This window comes from Ambystoma mexicanum, chromosome 4q (genome assembly GCF_040938575.1).
Source record: "Ambystoma mexicanum isolate Mex_15411 chromosome 4q, UKY_AmexF1_1, whole genome shotgun sequence".
Classification (NCBI taxonomy): domain Eukaryota; kingdom Metazoa; phylum Chordata; class Amphibia; order Caudata; family Ambystomatidae; genus Ambystoma; species Ambystoma mexicanum.
The window spans coordinates 680,209,103-680,226,504 of record NC_090928.1 but is presented as its reverse complement, the minus strand read 5'-3'; the positions used below and the strand labels follow the sequence as shown (position 1 = coordinate 680,226,504).

Below are 17,402 nucleotides of genomic sequence, written 5' to 3'. Positions count from 1 at the left end.
AAATTCCAAGGAGGTAGTGCCTTCAGGACGATGGGTGTACTGCGGTCCGCGATCTCTGCAGGTCATGACATGGTAGATAGTAAAGCTATAGGAGAACATCCGTCAGTCTTGCGTCTTTTGGGAGGAATGAAATTAAGAAAGCCCCCAGAAGTATACGACATTATGGGATGTCGGGGAAGTTTTTCAGCTGTTTCTAGCATGGCCAGACAATAAAGATCTATCTCGATCGAAACTCTCGGGCAAGCTGGCAATGTTGTTGTCTCACAGCATGCCGACGAGTTTCCGATGTAAAGGCGCTAGAGATAAACAGGAAGATATTTTATCCAGAGGGAGTAGCATTTTCAATAGCTAAAAACAAAAACAGACACTCGAGTGATTTCATACCCCTATTTTGCAGAAAATAAGAAACTGTGCGTAGCCCAATTTATTAAAGATTATGAAACAGCCACAGTACTGCTGAGACCGCGAGGCGTAACGCAGCTGCTAATAGCGCATAGAAAACCTTTTCATGCAGTAGCAACAGCGATAATTGCGAGATGGGAACATGAGATAATGCAATGGGCAGGCATAGACTTGTCACAGTTTGGGGCGCATTCAGCTAGAGGGGCGATGGCATCTAGAGCATTTGCAGCGGGAGTGCCAGTCCAAGATATAATGAAAGCGGCCGACTGGTCCTCCGAGTCTACTTTTAAGACTTTTTATTTCAAGCCAGTGTCAGATTTGGCAAATAGTGGTAGCTAGCTTTGAAGAAGCATAATGTGAGCCTCCTGTCTTGTCATAGAATAAAGATTGCCAACGCTGACAGCTCAGGAAGTCTTCATTCTATTAAAGACAAGGAGGCGAGCATTATATCCCACCTGGTAAGACTCGAAAGTTGATGTTATAATGTTGATATCACATGTTCAACTTTGTCTTATCACCCGCCCTTAAAAAATAATGTTTCTGTTTTTCTAGGAGATGATCAGAAAGCAGCATGATCTCAATCACAGGACCGGTGAAGTGCTCTGTCGTCTGAGAAGCAGCAGCGTTTGGTTCCAAGAACACTGTTTCAGTTATAAATTGGAAGTTGTTTGTTGACAGTTCAGAAAAGAGTTGGGTTTGTTTCAGAGGATTTTCAAGGCAAGAAAGAAAGTGAAAAGGACCTGGGACAGTATGGTTCTTATAGGATGACCTATCACCGCATTGGAGCATGGGATAGGGTCAGGACTATGGCACTCCCGGAGGTGCATGGGAGTTTGAGAGTTTTTCGAGATGTAAGACTCTGGTTTGAAACTTTTAAACTTCGGATTGGCTATTTTATTTTTTGTAAAAAAAAAATAGCACAAAAATAGATGTTGAAAAACTGTCGTGGCAGTATTAAAGAAAGATAAAGCATAATGCTTGCCTCCTTGTCTTTAATAGAACGAAGACTTCCCGAGCTGTCAGCGTTGGCAATCTTTATTGTGCAATGTAAAGCACATTGGGCCGGTGACGTTGCACAGAAATATTATCAGATTCAAAGACCAAATGCAAATTTTCAATACCACCTGCCAAGATGGTAATGCTGCGGTTGTGATGGTTCTGTGGTTGGCTTTCTCAATTGCTAGTTCTTGGTGCATGCCATCTGCATTTTACAATAGGTCCTTGTAAAACTGAGTGGTGCTACAATTGGAGTGGCGTTGAGGGTCAGTAAGAAGTCCGAAGGGAGGTCCTGGGCAAAGGATTAGAAATTGTAGGCCCTGAATGTGTGCAATGGCATCAACACCGTACATAGCATCATTTAGCATACTATCACATAATATGGCACAAAAAGGTTTAAAAGCTATGGAAATCACCAGATAAATGCAACCAACTGTAATGCTTCCAAAGTGAAAAAGATTGTGCTCAGTTATTGGGTGGACTGCTTGGCAAGGTATGGGTATAATAAACACCTTAAAATCATTTTACACCCCCCCCCCCCCTTCCCAACTCTAACCGACAACACATCTTGAAACACAACTCCAGCACCAACAGAACAAAGGATATGCAATGGAATGTACACAACCCAAAGATATTAGTCTACACTAAATGTCCCTGTATACCACACTGACGCATCAGATAGACCTACACAACTTCCCACACACCTTAAACACCACTCTGACAATCATACAAACAATTTACATTCACAACCTGGAACACACATTAGCTACTGCTCCAGGAAATCCACAAACTGTCTAAACCTTCTGCACCCGACAGTCCTATCTTTTCAGATCTGTGCACATCTTCATTGCAACAAAGTAACCTAGCTCTGCTTCCCCAGTTTCTACGTTAGTCCCGTACCCCACCTCTTACAGACCATAAAGCTCCAAGAACCTGTGAAAACAGCAGAAGTACTGTAGGAGAATCAAAAACATTACATAACTGGGCATATCAAACATTTCCATTGGTTTTTCTGTGGGTCAGTACTTTGAACGTTCCAAACAACTTTTGTGATTGCCAGCAACAGGAGAGGAAATTAATGTTGCTATGCTAGAATCTGGGGTGGATAGACTGGCTGACAAGACATTATATCTGCCAGTAAAAACAGGTGATCTGGGACACAGTGAGAGCCAGTGCAACAAAGTAATTTTAGATGATGGCCTCAGGCGCCACTAACAAAGGAGCACAAGGAGACTCCATGTCCCTAAAATCATCAAATCTGTCCCATTCAAAGGGAGGTTTTTACTTAATCACTTCTAGCAACTCCAATTTGTACACTTAAGCCACAGTGATTGAAAATAAATTCTCCAGGATCACACTTTCTGGTTAATCAGTACAGTCAACATTTTAGCCCGTTCTACAGTTTAGGCACTTGACCACTTTCTTTCCGAGCTTTACGGGGTACAAATGTTTAAGGTTTGGCTTTACTGCAATATTACTGTTGTATAATGTTTACTTGCAAAATACACAAGTCACATAGTAAGCAACCTGACACAATATAAATCATTATAAAAACAAGTTCAGTCAAAAGAACATCACTGTGGCTTTATTTCCACATCCTGAATGGAATACTACAAAGCCCAGAATGCAAAATAATGTAAGTTTAAAATTCTCCTGTTTACACCACTGTACTTTAAGCACGTAAAGGAACTTGTAACACCACCTGGGTATAGGGACTATTTTTCACAAGATTCCAGCTTGCCTTTATGCATGATGTTAAGACCATGAGTATTCACATATCGGCACACCCTTTATCATGTCAAGATTATAAAGACCTCATGAAAATAAAATGAATCCTTAAAAGGAACGTTATGTTGCTCACTTTAATTGTTTTAGAAACACACAGATTTGGTGGGTAACTAAAGCTGTGTGGGGTTCTTCAGATAAAAAGGTCCCATCACAGTGCCAATTGACTACACATTCAAAAATCAGGAAGGTGCTGCTGATAACCAAAATAAATATTTTTTTTACAACAGTAATTGCCTTTATTAAGGAGCCACGACTCTTGTTTATCATCTGCCTTTTATCACCCATACATTTGTGGGTGAGGGATGGCTGTACTTATTAAGCTGTCGCCCATTAGGGCATTTCTATAAACAAAAGTGTGAAAGCTTTGCTTCTCGGGCAAGGGTCCACTGCCCTACAGAGATCTCTGGAGATTTCCTGGTGGGCCTCTGCACCATGGGCCTAGTTTGTGGCTTACCCTGTGCCCCATACACCCAACCCCCCCTTCCTTCAATCTCTCCTTATGCTCAACATTTGAAGTCCAGGTTTGTCAATGTTTTAAGTACCTTTTAATCTCTATGTAGGGGCAAAAGCGCTTTAAAATTAGCTATCTGGACAATTTTTTTCTGAATGTTCTTGTGGGAGAGCCCCGTGAAGCTGTATGTAAAAGGGTTGGGTTTGTTTGTAACTTTATGAGGCCACTTTGAAAAACATTTCTCGGGACAGTTTTGTTTCCCAGTCCACCCCTATGCACAGGTGGACAGCTACAGCTGCAGGGCACTCATGATGATGATGATGGAGCAGCTGGGGAAAATGTCAAGAATCTTCCAGTTTTCTGCACTGTTGAGCTCTTTGCAAGGTGAACTTACCTTCCTGCCCTTGCGTTTGGTACGCTAATGCTCCTTAAGTGAAACTTGTTTCCCCACAAATGTTTTGTTAATGGGGGCGAGGTCCATTGAAGCGGTTGTCAAGCCCCATCGTGGTTGGAGGAGGCGAGGATGGATATCCGGGGGAAGGGAAGGTTAAAACATTGGAACGACCCAACAGAGTAGATTCTGGGAGTAGGTAGTCTTGTTGAAGAGTCCATTTATTAGGATAATCTCCTGTTGCCAGCCTCGCTGGGAGGGAACCCATGATGTGCAAAGGATAGACACAGATAACGACTAGCCGGTAGTATGTTTTTTTTAATCACCCATCTTACAGGCTGACAAGATTACAGGCTCAATGCATTTCTTCATCCGTCATGATTTAATAACACTTCCTGAAACGCATGATCCTTTTCTGTCACAATGACCTCATTTATGCTAATCATCATGCCTAAGTGTTTTCCACATATTCTAAATCACAGAACTAGAAAATAGCAGTTCTGAGAATGACGCATTGCTTCAGACTTCTTAGCACACTGTGTCCATGACATAGATAATCTGTCTGGCTTTCTATCGTTACCTGGCCTGGCTTATCTTTTCTCTTGATTTTATGCCAGCTTCATTTGTAAACAACACTGTTGAAAAATAATATATTCTGATATTTAAACTGCTGAATCACTGCATATTGGCTTCTCCCTAAGCACTCCCTTTTTGAGGTTGCACACGGCACTACATTTCTGTGCTTCCAGCACTTTTAATTTTCCATGAGAGTTAAGGCCTATAGCCATCTGTAATGCATGATGCGACATTCATTTTGAGCAACAAAACTGCCTTTTGCTGACCTATATTGTATATCAGAAATCTATATTTTGTGTTAATTATGTTGTGCGCAATGTAAGCATGCCTTAGTGTTTATGTTGTCCTAAAAACATGTGTGCAGTGTCAACTATTTTCTAATCTACCTGCGTATAATAAGGGCAACCTGGCTGCCTCAATGGACAATGTGTCTGACTTTTACAATGTTAGACAGGAAGGCAGGGCACATGCCTTCAATGACATTTTCGCCTGTATATCATCAAAGAGGGGGAGGATCTAATCCTCTTCAGTCTGACAGTGTAATGATTTTTTCCCCCCCCCAGAAACTGCTGGAAGCACACGAAGAGCAGAATATTGAAGCTTACACAGAGGCAGTGAGTAGTCAATAATCTTGACTTTTTGTCTGTTGTTTCTGGGGCTGCTTTTGACAGATTACTATAACTGATATTAAGAAACTTTCAACTCCTTATCTATGAAGGGCTATGTAGATCATACAGTGGCGTTGGTAGTCCAGTTTTAATCTGGAGATGTTTGGTGAGGTGTATCATATAAATGTATATGATAAATGGGTTTTCTGTTATTCAGTTGAGAGGCTGTTTTTTTTTCTTCTCAAACAGCCCATACACTGGGCCAAGGTGGATGTCGTCATGAATTGCAATAATCTGTTTCACTGTTTGGGGTATGCAGGTTGCCACACTTATCACCCACTTGCAAAGGTTTACTACCCTGCTTTCCCCTAAATAAGTTAAATGTTAGGAAATGTGGGTCTTTTTAAGGCTTAAAATGTATTTCAATTGCCATTGTCAAAAGTAGCTTTGTTCCCTGATGACACTACCATCGAGTGGTGGCTGTAGGATACAGCCTGTAGCAACTGGCGGCATAAGTGGCTCTGCTGAAATCACCTCAAACGGCCAATAGATTTTTCACAATGGTTATTTTACCTTGCAATACTGATTTTTGAGAATGTATAAAGTGCTGTGACCAGAACCCCAGTGCTTACGAGGAAATATGAAACCATCTAGAATGGCTGAAAAATGACTCAAACGCCTTTAGTTGCAACAGGTAAAGGCCCTTACATTTAAATTGTACTTTAGGTATCTCGTCATCCAGATGCTCCTGCTATCCTCCCACCACCAACCACTCTGCTATTTACGGCTGAAAAAAAGTTGTTTGCCTCCTGTGTTCATTTTAATGCAATTTAACAATTCAAAGGCAAATAAAGAGTGCAGATTCTAAAAGGGAAATTAATTAAACATTGTCTAAAATCATTCCTGACTAAATGCAAGAATAAGGCCCATATTATTTTGTATGTGTGAGATGGAGTGGTGAGGATGAGTAAAAGGCAAAAACAAAATTCCTAGGGGACATGTAGATGGAGAAACTTCACGATTTCACAACACGTAGTGGAGAGTAGAAGGGTTGAGTTAGTAATGTGTCACAGTCATACGTCCCTGCTTGTTGGGAAATCTCTCCAGTTCTTTGGTGGGTTAATCTGCTGGAGGGAGTGTAGAGGCAGGTGTCAGAACTCTGTGGGCATACTCAGATGACTGTGCACTGTTGGTGAAATTGGTAGGAGGGAAGGGGTTTAGGAAATCTGAAGACTTTCCAACAGGTGGACTGCTTCTTTTAGGTCAATAGGGCTTAAAATGAGTGTCTCATGATTCCAGGCAGTGTAAAATCCCACCAACATTTCCCAACCCATGTTAGCCTCTTGGGAGAATTAACTTTTTTGTAAATCTCTTGAAAAACATTATTGGACACTTCTTCAATAGGAAAAGTGTGAGGTGAGAGCACTTTTCTGTATGACGTAAGGAGATAGAAAGCACTGAATCTACTGGTATTATGTGGTGGAGGGTTGAGAGTGAGAGACACAGAAAAAGCCATAAAACATTTTATCGTCTAGTGTGGTAGGAATGAGGTGTGGTATGTAAGTATGGGGTGCTAATTGGTGGAATTGAGCAACTGACCAACAGTTGAGATCCTTTTTAGGATTTGGACTGTTTCAGTCACATATTTATATAGCGCTTCGCGCTATATAAAATTTAATACAAATACATATTAGCCTTTACTATCTGTGATTGTCTGTTTCAACGCAATTATCCTCTTTGCATATGGGGGAGGGAGTCCCCTCCTGAAAAATAGTAAGGAGATTGAGTCCACTCGCCTGACATGCACCCTCGACTTGTATCCTGCCAGAGTAGACCAAAATGATGTATATATTTGTATGCAAGCTGCAAGGTAGGTTTGAAATGTACTTTCCTCCTAGGTTACCTTGCATCTCGCATGAGATTGCAATATGTGTGGTTCACGGCAACCTAGCACTTTGCATTCATGAAGCCTGCCACTTTGACTACCCATGGTTTTTCATTTGCAGCATCCTTCCATACATACGGTCCATGCTTTTTTGTTAATCTTTTTTTCTGGTTTATCAGGACCAAATAAGGAAGAGATGTTAATTAAAATTAAGAGAAATAAAAAACACAGGAACGCATGTTTGAAATAAATTTAATTTCTTTTAAGAAGTATTTGTACAGGTGAGACCAGCAGGGGGCGCGGACAAGATGGCTGCTTCTTGGTGAAGCTCCATCTTGCCTTCCCCTTCTAGCTACATTACGGGGTGATTGGAGTGCCACCAGGCCATAGTGGAGGATGCAGAACTCCTCCTGAGGCCACTGTCGGTGTTGCTGTGCAGAGGGAGTGAGGCTGAGCTACAAAGTCTGAGGGGTCTGAGTGGGTGGTGGCAGAGGAGCATGTGTAAGCCAGGGAGTGCCATAAGGAGATGCCTGTGCATTGGCCGCCATCTTGCATGTGAAGGAAGATGTTGGGCTGCTCGCGTGAGTGACCCTTGACCAATGCTGAAGGAGTTTGTGATTGTCACCTTGGATTCAGGACCACGGGCAGTTTATGTTGATATATAGTATATTTAACGCACTTGCCAGGGCCCCTCCAGTAGTCTATTTTTCATGGTCGACATGCATATGACAGAGGAAGCCTACATCAGGAAGCCCTGCGGTTTGCTCGCTCCTGAGTTGTAGTGGAGGGGTTGGTGTGTATTCCACAAGGACGCTGGAGCATGTGGGTCCATGAGCCTAAGGGCCTTTTCTGGTGTCTCTTGAGGCGAACCAAACCTTTGATATTCTAGAGACCCAGATGGATGTTAGGATATCTGAATTGGAAAGACCGGGAGATGACATGCGGTTCAAAATTGATGACTTTGAAACCAGAGAGGCGCAATCTCAGATTTTTGGGGAATTCCAGAGGAAGTTGGTGAATCCCCCAAGGCTGTTGAGAATTCTGTTCGGAACATAGTGAACGCCCTGTTTGGAAAGGAAGAGGCGGCCGCAGAGACTATAGAAAGGCCTCACAGAACTGGTGGATGGGGCAGGGGACCCCGTTCTGTATTGATGAGATTCCATTATTATTTGGAAAGGTCTCGCAGCCCAGTGGATTTTGGCGTTTCAAAGATATCCATATATCAAGACCTTTTCTCGTACAAACGCGCAAGGCGCTGTTAGGGAGAATTCTCTGTTAAGGCTGAATTTCATAACCTAGTGAGTCCCCCAGCAGCTTTGCTGGATTTCTGGAGTTTGTTTTTTTCCATCCTGCCAAGAGTGAGACTCTTTTTTTCTCTCACTCTTGGACATGAATGTGTGTAATTCCTTTGATTGTCAATGTGTTCTATGGGCTATGGGGTCTTTTACTCCATAGGGTCTTATGTTTTTCTATGTGTGTTACCCCGCACCCTACGTGCCGTAACACTGGGGCGTCCTAGCGGACCTCCATCATAGGCTCCATACCCGGGGACTGACTACTGTCTCCCCGGGCATGTAAAGTCACCATTGGCTTTACTAGACCTAAATTTACTAACAGGACTAGTACAAACCATCCTATTGTGGACATACTAGTAGGGGTAATTCGATTAATCTCCTGGTTAATCTCTAACATACCACCCGTTTACTTATCTTAAATAAGTCTGTTGGATGGTATTTTCTGCCAGAACTCGGTTTTTAAAATGTCGTCTGTGTTCGTCTCTGTTACTCCTAAACCAAAGGTTGAGCCCTTTGTTCCACTTTTGGCGGGCTTCTGTACAGAGACCCTCCAAAGTGGTGCCATTCTGTCTGGGTTACCACAGGAGGTGTGGGAGGGGGTTTAGGCACCCTGGACTGGGTTGCCTTGCCAACTCCGGTCGCACTCTGGTGTGATTGGCCCAAGTGGTGAGCCTCCCCGCTCACCACTTAGCGTGTTCTGAGTGACAGCTAGGCTGAATGAATGGGGGTTTTCTGCATAAAAGCAGGGCTTTTGGAACTGGATCTTCAGAAGTCGCCACAGGACCTGAGAATCTGACGAGGGTAAAGCTGAGCCGACCTGCAACGACGACACCTCCGGTGGAGCCCTGCTGAACCGACGCACCACTTCCCGACGACAGAGGAGATCTCCCTGCCGGAGAGTCTCTTCCCCTGACTGGTGGGAACAACCAGTCACCTTTGCTTTTTCTTCGCTCCAGGACGCAGTGGTCGAATTGCCCGTGCAGAGCACCTCGGCAACCGGATATCCACTACCATTGTACCACGACCAAAAGGTGGTGCCTTGTGACGGAGCACTCCGCGGCTGGTCTCTTCCCTGGTGGTGCAACGATCTTCAACTTTCCTTCGACAACGAGATCATCTCTTCTCTTGGCAAAGACTGGACGTGCACCCACCACCAGGAACAACTGCCCCCGCCGGAGCTGTCTCTCCACAAACAAGGTATTGTGTCCGCCTGGCTTCCCTTGTTGCCGGATAGAGTGGGGTGTCTTAATCCTCGCCTCTCCATAGGGTCGCCTCCAAGCTTCTATAACGTTTTGTTCTGAACTGGTCCAATCTGCCTATAACAATCTGCGGCAAAGACTCGAAGCACATTTCCACTAAGATACTTTTTGGGACATATCGCCTTGCCTCTCTCCGAGTGGGCCTGGCCTCTGAACTTGGGAATCTACAGTGGTTCTTGTCTTCTTGCCTTGCATCTTTGTTCTTACAAGTATTGGTATCGAGTTGATTTCTTAACCCGCCTTTTTCCTCTCCCGTCCTAACGAATACTAGAGTGCCATCTAGGTTAAAGCATACACCTCTGTCTGCAAATAACTGAAGCCGTTGAACCTAGACTTGTCGAACTATTGTTAGGGGGATTGATCTTTTTCTGATAGTAATTGCGATTGAAGTTGTTTTGCCGTATTAGTGCCAGAGTGTTTTCTATAGATGTGTCGTTATAAATAAATACCTTTATATCTTTACACCGAAGCCTTGTTGCGTGTTTGCTTGTCTTACTGTGTAGAATTGCCCTATGTTGTATACTCCACATACTGCCTAACTCTTCTTGAGAGAGGTCTGACTGCTCAGCCACAGCTACCAAGTGAATCTGTGTGGTACAGACTGCTACCAAGTGGATTTACTGCCAAACACCTGTAGTCCTAAATCTTTTGCAGTGGTCCCAGAGGGAACTGCACAGGTTTCCGCCTAACGGGCGCAAGCAATGGTCCATCCTCACGCACTGGTTATGCGAACGGGTGAAGTACAGATGGGGGTTCCTGTTCTCCATTGCGTTTGAATTTGATGGCATGATGGCATGAAGTACCTTGATCACGGAAGCCAATTTCTCCAGCATGGGGTCTGGCATGGATTTACATGCTCATGAATATTCCCCGTCAGGCCGGGAATCCTCGGTATAGAAACAAATCAGTATCAGTTTCGTTTCTGATCTGTCTTTCTTAGTAGTAACCAATCACTGGTCTCTGGGTCATACTGCCCCCAGCCAATGACTGCTCTCCCCCTAAGCCCCGCCTCTGGCAGCCATCCTCAGATTTTTACCGCACGTTCAAGTGTTGGGAGTCCTCGTGCTGTAGCTCTCGAACTTTTGCTGTGTTTTCGCGCATTTTCAGGAGATTGTTCTCATTTTTCGGTTCAATAGAGCCTCAAGCTCCACCGTTTCTACATCCAATCAACGGGGATCCGTTTCGGAGTTTTCTATGCCCCTCAAGGGTGAAGATTTCATCGAGTTATGCTTTTGGAGGATTCCAGAAGTTCCGAGGCCTACCCCGGACATGGCCCAGGAGAAAGGAAGCTCGACGCCCGGGAAGCTGTTCAGGACCTGCCCTCGATGCCAGCTTCAGAATGTTTTCAAGGAGGACGAGCATTCGTTATGCCTCTACTGTCTCCATGAGGACAAGACGCACACGGAGAAGGACTGTGCCTTTTGTGGGAACATGTCGGAGCGGACCATGAAGGATCGTCACCTCCGTCTCGCCAACTGGCTGGAAGGGAAGAGCCCGTCAGGCGAGAAGAAGAAAAAAGTCAGAGCGGTCTTCTAAGTCCTGTGAGGGCGCCCCGGCGACGGGGGCCCAACAAAAGGCCAAGCACCGCAAGTCCGTGGGCACCGGGAGCGCCGAACGGTCGGGCTCCTTGGCTGCCAGGCAGGGCGCATCCTCCCCGGTGCCATCAACCACGAGCCAATGCTCTGGCTCGGGTAAGAGGAAGTCAGAGAACCCGCCGAAGCTTCTGGAGAGGCCCCAGTCGATCTCGAAGATTCCGGCAGAGGGGGAGCGAGGCTCGGACCCTCCCCCCAAGGTGAAGGCCGCAGGCGTACAAAAGGTGACGATGGCCTTAATTCACCCTGCTAAGACCTCGATTGAGGATGTCGCAGTGGCCCTGGCTCAGCCTGTGGAGGCTACGCCAGTGGAGGCGACCTCAGGACCCAGAGTCTCCCTACCACCGCGGAGGGAGTCTTTCAGGCCCATTGAGAAGACCCCCACAAAGTCCTCGTTGGAAAAGGTGGGGGAGGGGCAGGTGGCCATCGTGGATACGGACACGACCTCTGAAGAAGAGCTCATCGAAGTTGTGGAAGAGGCCCAGCCCATCGGGAGGGATCCCGACGAGGGCAACGACGAGAGAAACTGTCGCGACGAGGTTCTTCAAGAGCCCGCGCGCCCGTCGTTTCCGGCGCCGCAGGACACTTCAGCGGCCATCTTGTCAGCGATTCAGTCCTTCTGCTCGGAGATAAGGACAAGGTTGCCCCCTCCCCCTGACGAAGGTACCTGAGCCAGACCCGATGGGGGAACCAGAGCCGGGACCTTCGGAAAGTCCACCGCATAAAGCATCCTACGCCACCTCTCCCACCTCTGCAGCCTGCTCTGCCCTCCCCCCGGTCTACTACCCACGGGGATGATAAAGGTACAGATGACGACTGAGGCGACGACGGGACGTGTCCCCCGTCGCCCCCTGCTAGGGCGTCCCCGCCCGACGAGATTGGATCCTTTCATGCCATGATTTCCAGGGCATCCGAGCTCTCCCAGCTCTGCCCAGAAGAGAAGGAAGGGTTCCTTTAACAACGGCGCGAGGCTAAAAGGAAGACGGTCCTCGCCGTACCACTTCTTGATGACATTTGGGATGTGGGGCTCGCCCTCCTCAAGAACCCTGCCACGGCGCCGGCAAAGAGGGACCGGTACGAGAAGTAGTACCGGGTCCCCGACGCTGCCCCCTTGTGCCTTTGGGCGCAACCTACCCCGGATTCGGTAGTCTTGGCAGCGGCAAAGAAGAAAGCTGGGGGGGCATCGGCCTCGACATCAACTTCCCCGCCGGACGGCGAGGGCAAGAAGCTGGACACGATGGGACGACGGGTCATCTCATCCGCAGCAACGACTATCAAGGCGGCCAACGCCCTGGCTATCGTAGCCCGCTACGACAGGGAGTTGTGGTTCAAAATCGCCCCTCTGTTGGACTTCCTTCCGGACGCCAAAAGGGCTAAGGCCCTTGAAATCCTACAGGAAGGTGAGATTGCTTCGGACCATGCCATCACGGTGGCAACGGACATCACCGACACCGGTTTCCGTCAGTTGGGCAACGGCGTGTGTCTGAGACGACGAGGATGGCTCAAGGCGACGGATTTCCGCCAGGACGTACAAACCAAGGTTTTGGACATGCCCTTCGACGGGAACAACCTGTTTGGGAAGGCGGTTGATCAGTCCCTTCAGGCCATCAAGACAGACACGGAGACTGCCCGGCCACTGGGAGTGCTCCAACAACGATGGCCGTCCTTTCGGAGCTCCGGAGGCAGACAAGGTGCCTCCAAGGGATCCGGCAGTAGCTCCTCCACGTACCACCAAGCGGCAAGATCTTCGTCCCAGGAAGCCTACAGGGGACGCGGCAAGTCAGGTGTTGCCCGTCGTCGACCGAGAGGTTAAGGAGGCAAGGCGGCCTCCAAACAAGATTGAACCGACCGCGGGGTCGGACCCCCGCCGAAGCACCCCGGTGGGAGGCCGGCGGGCGAGGTTCGTCAGCGTGTGGGAGTCCATCTCCACCGACCGTTGGGTGCTGGACGCCCTGGCCCAAGGGCACGCCCTCGAGTTTCAGAAGTGCCCTTGCGTTCCACCCGTGGCCAGGAAGGAAAATCACATCCCTCAACTACTGTTGGAAGTAAGGGCGATGCTCAAGAAGGGTGCCATCGAGCTTGTCTCAAAGAGGCTTCGGGGCTCCGGAGTTTACTCAAGGTACATCCTCGTAAAAAAGAAGACAGGAGGATGGCGCCCCATCCTGGACCTGCGACGACTGAACAAGTACATCAAGGCACAGAAGTTCCGGATGGTCACGCTCCAGCACATGCTGGGACAGCTGGAGGAGGGCGATTTCCTGTCGTCGTTGGACTTGGAGGATGCATACTTCCACATCCCCAGTCTAAAAAGACACCGAAAGTTCCTCAGGTTCGTGGTCCAAGGGCGGCACTACCAGTTCAAGGCCCTTCCATTCGGATTGAAGTCGGCACCCAGGGTGTTCACCAAGTGCCTCGCACCGGTGGCGGCGCGGCTGTGCCTACAGGGGATCCACGTCTACCCCTACCTGGACGACTGGCTCATCCGGGCAAGGACAAGGGAGCTTGCCGTGGAGCACACTGCGAAGACCGTCCAGCTGCTCACGGACCTGGGATTCTCCATCAACTTTCCAATGTCCCACCTAGTTCCGTCGCAAGTCGCCCTGTTTCTGGGAGCCAAGCTCGACACAGTGGCGCGGCTGGCCTCGCCGTCGGAGGAAAGGACCAGGACCATTCTGGGCAAGGTGCAGCGTCTGCTGGCCGCGGACAGGGTAAGATCTATCAAGTCCCTCCTCGGGATGATGTCCTCCTGCAATTATCTGGTGCGCCTTTGCAGGCTTAGGATGCGCCCCTTACAAGAGTTCCTCGACGCCCGCTGGGTCCAATTGACGGGCAGCTTCGAGGACAGGATCCCCCTCAACGAGACGTTCCGTCAGGCGATCCGGTGGTGGGGTACCCGCTCTCATCTGTCGGCGGGCACAGACTTTCAGACCGCAGCTCACCAGGTGACGGTGACGACGGATGCCTCCCTGGAAGGTTGGGGAGCGCACTCTGGAGATCTTCACGCGAGAGGCCTTTGGCTCCCGGAGGAGAAGTCACTCCACATCGACATCTTGGAGCTCCGCGCAGTGTTCTGGGCCCTCAGGTCTTTTCTTCCGTCCCTCAAGGGCAAGGTGGTGAGGATCTTCACCGACAACACCACCACGATGTTCTACATCCGGAAGCAGGGCAGAACCAGATCCCCTGCCCTATCCAAGGAAGCCCAGGATCTGTGGCATTGGGCTGTCTCCCAAGGGATGTTTCTGGTGCCTCTTCATCTGGCAGGAATAAAAAACACGATCACCGACTCAATCAGCAGAGAGCTGCGCTCATGCCACGAGTGGGAACTACGCCAGGATCAAGTGGATCGACTCTTCCGACGTTGGGGCGAACCCCAAATCGATTTCTTCACGACGGTGACGAATTCCAAATGCCGGAGGTTCGCCAGCAGGTTGCCCCAGCCGAGGAGCATGGGCGATGCTTTCTCGTTCCCCTGGGACGGCCTATTTCTTTATGCGTTCCCTCCGCTGCCGTTGCTGCTCCGGCTCATCAACCAGCTCAAGAGGTCCCGGTGGAGAATGATCCTCGTCGCACTGGCGTGGCTGAGACAGATCTGGTTCCCGGACCTTCTGGACTTATCAACGTCCACACCAGTCAAGCTGCCGACGGATGCAGATCTTCTCTCCAGAGAAGGAGGTGCCATTTTTCACCACAACCCGGAGTCGCTGAATTTGCAGGCCCGGCTCCTGCAGCACTAGAGTTTGCAGGGTACGACATCCCGGCCGACTGCAGAGCGGTTCTTGCAAAGGCCAGGGCGTACTCAACTCTCAAGTGCTACGGGCATAAATGGAAGAGGTTCTCTGTCTGGTGCCGTGCACAGAGGATTAACCCTCTGCGGATTACGGCCCCTCCAGTATTGCCGTACCTACTGTCATTGGCCAAGGCTGGACTAGCTCACGCTTCCATCAAGATACATCTGGCCGCCATCTCACGATACACCAGAACTACGGGACGGGCGTCCTTGTGGTCTCATCGACTGGTGAAGGAATTTATGAAAGGAGTGTTCCGATCATTCCCGCTGGTGAAGGCCCCTGCCCCGGCGTGGGAGCTCAACGTGGTGCTGACCAGGCTCATGGGGGGGCCCCATTTGAGCCTATGCATTCGGCACCGTTGAAGTTTCTGTCGTGGAAGACAGCGTTTCTCGTGGCCATCACCTCCGCACGACGAGTGGGAGAGATCCAGGCCCTATCTTGCAAGCCGCCATACTTGACGTTTCACGACACGAGGGTGGTGCTTAGGATGCACCCCTCCTTCATGCCCAAGGTGCCGTCTGACTTCCACCTCAACGAACCCTTGGGGTTGCCTGTTTTCTTCCCGTCTCCTTCATCGCCGGCTGAAAGGACTCTGCACTCGCTGGACGTAGCTAGATCGCTGAAGTTCTACGTGGACCGCACGAAGAGTTTTCGGAAGACATCACAGCTGTTTGTGAACTTTGGGACTGTGAATCAAAGGAAGGCTCTCTCGATGACTTCCATTTCCAGATGGCTCTCCGGCTGCATCATGCACTGTCACCGGTTGGCAAACCGACCGTTGCCCGGCCGTCCGAGATCCCATTCGACCAGAGCGATCGCTGCTACCACGGCGTTCCTGTCTGATGTGCCCCTGCTGGACATCTGCAGGGCTGCGACGTTGAGGTCGACGCACACCTTCACAAGATTCTGCTGCGTCGATCGGGACTCCAGGGAGGAGTCCAGGGTCGGCCAAGCAGTGCTGTGCAACCTGTTCACTTAAGGTGAGCCTGGTGAGGAGGTAAGAGATGCTTAATGTTGAGTTGTTGTATTGCTTAATGTTGAGCCTGTTGCCACCTCCTGTGGTTGTGCATGTGTGTACTGCTATGTATTCTCTTATTCATGAGCATGTGAATCCATGCCAGACCCCATGCTGGAGAAGGAACAAGTTACTTACCTGTAACTGTTGTTCTCCAGCATGGGTCTGGCATGGATTCACATGCGAACTCTCCCGCCTACCCCTCTGCGGCTCTTCACTTGGTCATACTGCCACTTTACGTGCTACCAAATCTGAGGATGGCTGCCAGAGGCGGGGCTTAGGGGGAGGGCAGTCATTGGCTGGGGGCAGTATGACCCAGAGACCCGTGATTGGTTCCTACTAAGAAAGACAGATCAGAAACGAAACTGATACTGATTTTTTTTCTATACCGAGGATTCCCAGCCTGACGGGGAATATTCATGAGCATGTGAATCCATGCCAGACCCATGCTGGAGAACAACAGTTACAGGTAAGTAACTTCTTCCTTACAGAGAGTTGTGGAGGAATTAATGAGTAGTGACGATGCTGTGGGGAGTTTGAATGACCCAGAAAAGAACAAAGTGTGAGGAAGGCATGGTATCTAGCCGTAGACACAGACACAATGGATGCAAGTTTGTTTTCGAAAACCTTTCATTTACACTTTTGATTGGTATGGTAGAATTCCTAACTGGCCCTAAATGGTAGTAATCTCGACCATTAAACAATAACAAATATGCCCAAGTCGGTCTGGTCAAACTAAAAAGGCCTATACTAAGTGAACCTAACCTTGCCCTCCTTCTTAGAACAACAAATGTGTTAAGGGAATACATAATTTAATTAGTGTCTCGAAAGGAAATGTCAGAATGGCTTCAGCACCAACTCCCTTCCCCACAGGGTATAGAGAATCTCTCAAAAAACAAAGGATGGGCGGATGGCACAGTTCTCAGTCTTGCACACTTTGGCGCACTGGTACTCTTCAACAGTTCAATCTTAGGCTTTTAACTTCTGATAGTTCAATCGCTTCTTTAGGCTTCGCCTGCCTTGCCATCAATACTCAGTTCATATATTCTCAATTTCTTAGAGTTCTGCACAGGCTTCCCTCTGCCGGGCTGGAGCCTGTCTTCCCTTCTTGGGGTTTCCTGTCCCCACATTTTACCTCCTGAATCTTTCCACTGTCGAAGACTTTCAAAACTGCAAGTAATTTACATGGACCTCTGCATGACCACTTCGACCTCTATTTCAACAATCTTTCAATTCACAATCTTATCTTGCAGCGCCAGTGCCTCTTGGTACTTGTAGTTCTTATTCTTTCAATTGCCTTCTTGGCCTTTTCCCAATGTTCTAATATTTCACTTTTGCCCTCTTGGCATATTTCAC

General features: G+C 48.4%; 1 protein-coding gene across 1 annotated transcript in view; it reads left to right on the top strand.

Annotated features, from left to right (window-relative positions):
• NAPB (NSF attachment protein beta) overlaps positions 1-17,402 on the top strand; it is a 411,568-nt gene that overhangs the window by 352,632 nt on the left and 41,534 nt on the right. Inside the window, exon 10 of the mRNA XM_069608266.1 lies at positions 5,168-5,218. Within this exon, the coding sequence (XP_069464367.1) occupies positions 5,168-5,218 (51 nt within the window). The remainder of the gene's footprint in view (positions 1-5,167; positions 5,219-17,402) is intronic.